This window comes from Pundamilia nyererei, unplaced genomic scaffold (assembly GCF_000239375.1).
Source record: "Pundamilia nyererei isolate P.nyererei 1_Seehausen unplaced genomic scaffold, PunNye1.0 scaffold00243, whole genome shotgun sequence".
Taxonomy (NCBI): Eukaryota; Metazoa; Chordata; class Actinopteri; order Cichliformes; family Cichlidae; genus Pundamilia; species Pundamilia nyererei.
In genome coordinates this window covers 660,148-666,542 of record NW_005187644.1, presented here as the reverse complement: position 1 = coordinate 666,542, position 6,395 = coordinate 660,148, and the positions used below count along the sequence as shown (strand labels likewise).

The 6,395-nt window shown below is 40.0% G+C and overlaps 1 protein-coding gene across 1 annotated transcript in view; it reads right to left on the bottom strand.

Moving 5' to 3' along the window:
• The window catches only part of nf1a (neurofibromin 1a), a 133,727-nt gene that overhangs the window by 106,763 nt on the left and 20,569 nt on the right, over nt 1–6,395 (bottom strand). Inside the window, exons 2-4 of the mRNA XM_013914980.1 lie at nt 3,569–3,583; nt 3,108–3,191; nt 1,403–1,599 (exon numbers count right to left, since the gene is read on the bottom strand). Of these exons, the coding sequence (XP_013770434.1) occupies nt 1,403–1,599; nt 3,108–3,191; nt 3,569–3,583 (296 nt within the window). The remainder of the gene's footprint in view (nt 1–1,402; nt 1,600–3,107; nt 3,192–3,568; nt 3,584–6,395) is intronic.

The window sequence follows — 6,395 nt, the reverse complement described above, 5'->3', positions numbered from 1 at the left end:
AATACTTTTTTGCCCCACTGTATGTTTAAAGTATTTGTTGAGTCAAGTCAGAGAACAGCCAAGGGCTCAGAGATGAGCTTGAGAAGATGTGGAGGGTGAAGTTAACAGTGGTCACATTAGTAATCGGAGCCCTAGGTGTCCGTCCCTGGTACTTCATTTACATCATCTACTAAATCTTCCAAGTGTACTTCACGTAGTCTTGGTAACCGGCTACAGAGGATCCAGGTTTCAAGCTTCGCCATGATCTTATCTTTTAGTTCAGTTCTTCAATCGCCCCCTACAGCTGTAGCATGAGTGTTGTACCTTGTGAATCTCTAGCCATGAGAGCAATCCTTTCTTCCGAATGTTAGAAAACAGAGCTACTAGTTGTTTCGCCGTTAATGTGGATGCTGGGTATCAAAGACTCCATAAGGCCCTCATCCTATTCATGTAACCTCTTCCGCAGGGGTTACTTGCATAGTAGCATTCAAATAGCGATCTATTTTCGTCACTTGCCCACCGATGCCGTCTGGTTCCAGTAGCCCACTTCTAATCAGCATGCCCTGGTTCCTCGACACCTGATGCGGACCTTGTTAATCCAGGCGACTTCCGAGCCGGTATGGCTTCACATTTATCTCTGTCACTCATGTCTGCGGTAGGCTTGGTTAGCATGAGGGGTCTAGCCGTGTGTGTGTGTGTGTGTGTGTGTGTGTGTGTGTGTGTGTGTGTGTGTGTGTGTGTGTGTGTGTGTGTAGACACATTTTGCAATGACGCTTAAAACTGATCTCAGGTGCATCGTTTTCATTGATCATCTGTCAGATGCAATCAGATCAGATCATCTGCAACTTGATTGCAATCCACCTGGCATAAAGGTATAAACTCAGGCAACTGGACTTGGATTTAGAAAGACACGCCTGTGTATATAAAGTTCCCATTGATGACAGTGTATGTGAGAGCACTAGCCAATCCATGATGTCAATCCATCCAATCCATGTCAAGCCTTCCAATCCATGATTATTCTGTTATGCAATATTATTTTTAATATGTCTACAAGAATTTCAAGGAATCTTTTTCACTTTGTCACAGGGCATTGTGTGTAAAATTTTGGAGAAAGTGCTGTGAATACTTGCACCGTATATATTGCTTAATTCTTTTATTAGACCTTCAAACAGTTTAGAAATCTGTCAAAGACACATTTGAAACTAATAATTATCTAATTCCCTTAACTAAATTCACCCTTTTTTTAAAAAAAAATAAAAATTTAAGTAGGCACATTGGACTTCTTTTAGAAGTTAGAAATTCATTCAATTCATTAAAATATTTGATATATTTTTTTCAACCTCAAACCCTCTAGGCCACTGGTTTATTTCTTTTCATTTTATATATTTACACAACAAATGACAGACTTAGGTGAATGTGCTACCTGGTCGAAATGCGGCTAAAAACAGCGCTGAAGTTGTTGGAGCTCAGAGAGAAGAGGACAGCTGAAGCTGAGGCTCGTAGCTCAGCAGCATGCTGGTGCTGGTGCCCCTCACGATACGTGTGAATGAAATGGCAGATCTCTGGCAGCAGCTGTTTGACCAGCATAGTTTCATCCAGACGCAAGCAGTCCTTGGATTGCTGAGAAGGGAAAACAAAGAGGAGGGCAATCAACAAAAGGGCTACATGATGTTTCAATGATGTGAAATGGCATTTTGATTGGGAAGCTATTTGAAATTACAAACACAGCCCTAGCACAAACTACTGAGAAGTACCAGGCTTCAGTCATTTTTGTGAAAGCCAAAGGTAAACCAATCCCAGGGTCATGGGGAGCAAGATTCATGAAAGAGAAGTGTACTTAGGGGTTTGTGTCTGCATGAGGGGAAACAGCAACAGAGACACTGAATAATTTCTGAGTTACACTACATAATAGTAGTAGAAATAGTAGTGATGGTGAAGCCTAAATTTGACGGACAACAACTTGCCACTATACCCCAGATATTCAATGTGTCTGTTACAGTTTCTACTCACACAAAGTCAAATCAAATCTTTGATGTTCTTGCACTATATACTATTACAACCATTTGCCCCCTTCCTGATTTCTTAGTTTGTCATATATTTCTCACATGTTTCAGGTCATCAAACAAAGTCTAATACTAGATAAAGATAAGCCAAGTAAATACAAAAAGCTCCTAAAGGATTTAATTTATTAAGGCAAAAAAAGTGCCCCAAACCTACATGGCCCTCGAATGTTGGCACTCTTAGCACCAAGAACTGCTAAAGAAATTGGTTGAAAAGTTTAACCCAATGTCTTGGTGTCATTGTGCTTCAGAGGGGTTTGTAGTTAACAATCTATGGTCTAGATTTAACACAAGAGCACAAATCTCCTGTTAGATGGTAAGAAATTGATTTTCCTGTACTGACAAAGTCTGTAACTAGACTTATTACTCGAGCTTCTCCTTTGTTCTACAGCCAAATATTGCTGCAAGAGTCTAACAAGTGAATAGAGTATTCCAGTGATACAAAGTTATCCAGTGAACATCTTGACTTAAACAAACTAAACACATATTGCATTGGGGTGTAGTGGTTACAATATATTAAAATATATTAAAAGAACAACATTCATCTCTGAGATGAAGCCTAGTAGAGTAGAAGAAGTTATAAAATGATATTGAATGGAAGTGAATGTACTTCAAATTTTTACTGAAGCACAGTATATATCAACTGAGTTAACTTCTACCAATTCCACCGGTAATTTTAATAAAATATATTTAATGTGTTAAAATGAATGTAAGCTCTATTATATCTATATTATACAGTCAAAGTGAAATAAAGCAAGTCTCATGAACTACATTATCTACATTTTGCTGAACAAAGCTGCTGGTGTCACGGCTGCTATGCAGCAGGAGTGGCACTTCATAGGTTAGACTGTCTCATTTAATTGGCCCTCAAGATCACAAGCGCTACACTGTATTATAGTGCCATCTACTGACAAAGTACGGAAAGAAAATTTCACTGTCAAGTCAATGTTGCCTTAGTTAGATATGGTCTTCAATAAGATGAGGTCACTTAGACATAACTAAGTTTGCTCAAGTGAATTTTTTTTTCCCTGACAGAACAAAACCATATTGTGAGAGGGTAAAGCTCACCCCAGCCAGGCACTTCTTCAGGGTATCTAGAATGATGAGCTGAGAGAGGTAGAGGTTCTTCTCAGATGCTTCTCCAAATATCCGCTGTGAAGACAGGCACAGACATAACATCACTGAATTAGATCTTAAATCTTAGGGTGTTTTCATACCTATGCTTTTTAGTCTGCTTAAATCAAATTTTCATTCTTTTTTCTGCTGTTGTGAACTTAATTTTCGCAGATGTGAACACAGTAAATTCACTTAGGCGTAAGGCAAAAACAACCACACTGGGACCCTTTGGGGTGATCTCAGTCCAGTTCTGAACTCCAGAGTAATTACTTTATGGTGGTACGCCATAAAGTAATTACTCTAATGCAGACTTCTCCCACAACTCCACCCCGTGCTTCCTGCAGAAGTTCTGACAACTCTGCAATATTAGGCCTCATCACTGATGGGGACAACAGGGAGTACAGAGAACTGACCCAAGATTTTGTGGACTGGTGCCAGCAGAAATACCTCCAGATCAACACTAGAAAAACCAAGGAGCTGGTGGTAGACTTCCACAGGCACAGGTTGGGAGATTCTGACAGCACTGAGCAGCTCCTTCAGTGGCAGGCTGCTGCACCCACGATGTGGGACGGCGAGATTTCGCATGTCTCTCCTTCCTACTGCTGTCAGACTCTACAGCATGGTCTCTGCAGATGACCACACATGTGCAGACAGACACACATCCTGTACACAACTGTAACTGTCTCCCTGATGTGCAATATTACCAAAAGCAATTTACCTACTATAACAGAGCACTTTATTCTATTTTATAATAGTATTTTATTCTTGAGGAATAGTATGTTATTCTATTTTATCTTATCATATTCTTTTGTGTTTTTCTTAAGTTTTACTGCTCTTAAACTTGTACTTTCTGCCATGACCAAAAGATTTCCCATGTGTGGGACTAATAAAGGTTTATCTTATCTTATGTGACAGAATCCCATAGAGCAGAGTGCATGAACTTTAGTAACTAGCCTTAAACTCAATCAAGGGTTAATCTGAGAAGCAACAAGGTTCAAATTCAAATTCAAATTTTATTTGTCACATACACAGTCATACACAGCACGATATGCAGTGAAATGCTTACACAACTGCTCGTGACCTAAAGAAAAATGAAAAGGCTATGAATAAGATAGGAAATAAATATGAAAAGGGTACATTTAACTAGGAAGGAATAAAATAAAATAAAAATATAAAAATTAAAGTTAAAAATGAAATAACTGTGTGGCTCCAGCAGATCCCAGGAATAACATCGGAGATCTCTGTCCAGAAGGCTACTCCATTTTACTCTAGTTATGCAAATTGGAATGGTCAAGCAGAAAATGTTCTAAAAATTGCTGAAGAGATGGAAAGACCCAAATAAAACATCTTAAAAATTAACAATGCATTCAGACACAGTCAAGACAACCTTAAAGATTAACCTTAAAGTAGAGAGGTGATTTAACTTGTTGTTCCTAGAGTATTTAAAAGTAGAATGGGAGGCAGAGCCTTCAGTTTTCAGGCCCCTCTTCTGTGGAACCAGCTTCCAGTTTGGATTCGGGAGACAGACACTATCTCTACTTTCAAGATTAGGCTTCAAACTTTCCTTTTTGCTAAAGCATATAATTAGGGCTGGACCAGGTGACCCTGAATCCTCCCTTAGTTATGCTGCAATAGGCGTAGGCTGCCGGGGATTCCCATGATGCATTGAGTTTTTCCTTTCCAGTCACCTTTCTCACTCACTATGTGTTAACAGACCTCTCTGCATTGAATCATATCTGTTATTAACCTCTGTCTCTCTTCCACAGCATGTCTTCTATCCTGTCTTCCTTCTCTCACCCCAACCGGTCGCAGCAGATGGCCCCGCCCCTCCCTGAGCCTGGTTCTGCCGGAGGTTTCTTCCTGTTAAAAGGGAGTTTTTCCTTCCCACTGTCGCCAACCAAAGTGCTCATAGGGGGTCATATGATTGTTGGGTTTTTCTCTGTATCTATGAAGCGCCTTGAGGTGACTTTTGTTGTGATTTGGCGCTATATAAATAAAATTGAATTGAATTGAATTGAAGTGACTGTAAACAGTGTGCGGGCAGACAGGCTATCTGAGTATTTCAGAAATCGGTGATCTACCAAGATTTTCGAACACAACTATCTAAAAGATCCTTAAATTGCTGTTGCCTCACAACAAGAAGGTCCTGAGTTAAAGTCCAGCACCTATAACTTGGAGGGAAGAAAAACAACACTAAAACTAAAAATCAGTTAAAGGGGATCACACGCGGGCTCTCCCTGACTGCAACAGTGACGAGGACATACTGTCCACCTTACTGTCTGTTTCTCATAAATGAGGACTGTATGGAGGAGAGGCTGTTTGAGCCAGGTGACAGGTGATTCACCGGACTGACAGAAACCAAATTTCCCGAATTTCCCTCCTTGGCCGAGTGTACATCCACATCACACCACAAACATAAAGTTTCTTTCCAAAGCACGATTGGGAATCCCATCAGCATGTCTGCAAGGAAAAGTAGGCCAATGTGTATGAAGAGGGGGTAAAAAGAAAAAGAAAAGAATCTGATGTTCAGAGGACAAGAATGCACACTTTTTGGAGATCTTTTGTTTTTTTCGCCACATTATTTCACTGATGACTGATCATCTCACTGATGATGTGGGGAAAAATAATTCCCCGTATGAAGTAAGTAAAACGACTTACTTCATATCAGAAGTGAGGAAAAGCGAATCCCAAATGTCATTGAAGGATATTGTAACATGGAGATTTCCTGCGGACATGCTGATGGATATTAGAATTTCCAATAGTCATCAGTAGGAAACAGTTTTTGGTGATATATAGTAACCTGTGATGTTGTACACTGTTTGGTTTTGCTTGGGAAAATAGAGAATATATTATTGCATAAAATAGTGTGTTGCAAACATCTGCTTGGCCAGCTGATTGCAAAGCTCTGTACAATTGGATTGGTGGGGAAAAGCAGGAAAGTTGGACTCTTGTCTGGTGACTCAGGCTCTACTCTACACAATCCTCATTTATAAAGTGCTTTACAAACTCGAATATTACAGCTAACAACTGGGTTTTCCTTTTTGAGTGCAGCTAGCTGAACAACAGACTGCCCCTTACTGCTAAAGACACAGAGAGTGAAAGTGGACAGTAAGCACATTTCTTAAGTCCAGCTTCACAGACAGTGTTACATCTATGTTGGTTCTTGAGTAGGGCTGAACGATATATCGCATTTGCGATAATATCGCGACATGATCAAGTGCAATTTTCTAACCGCAAAGG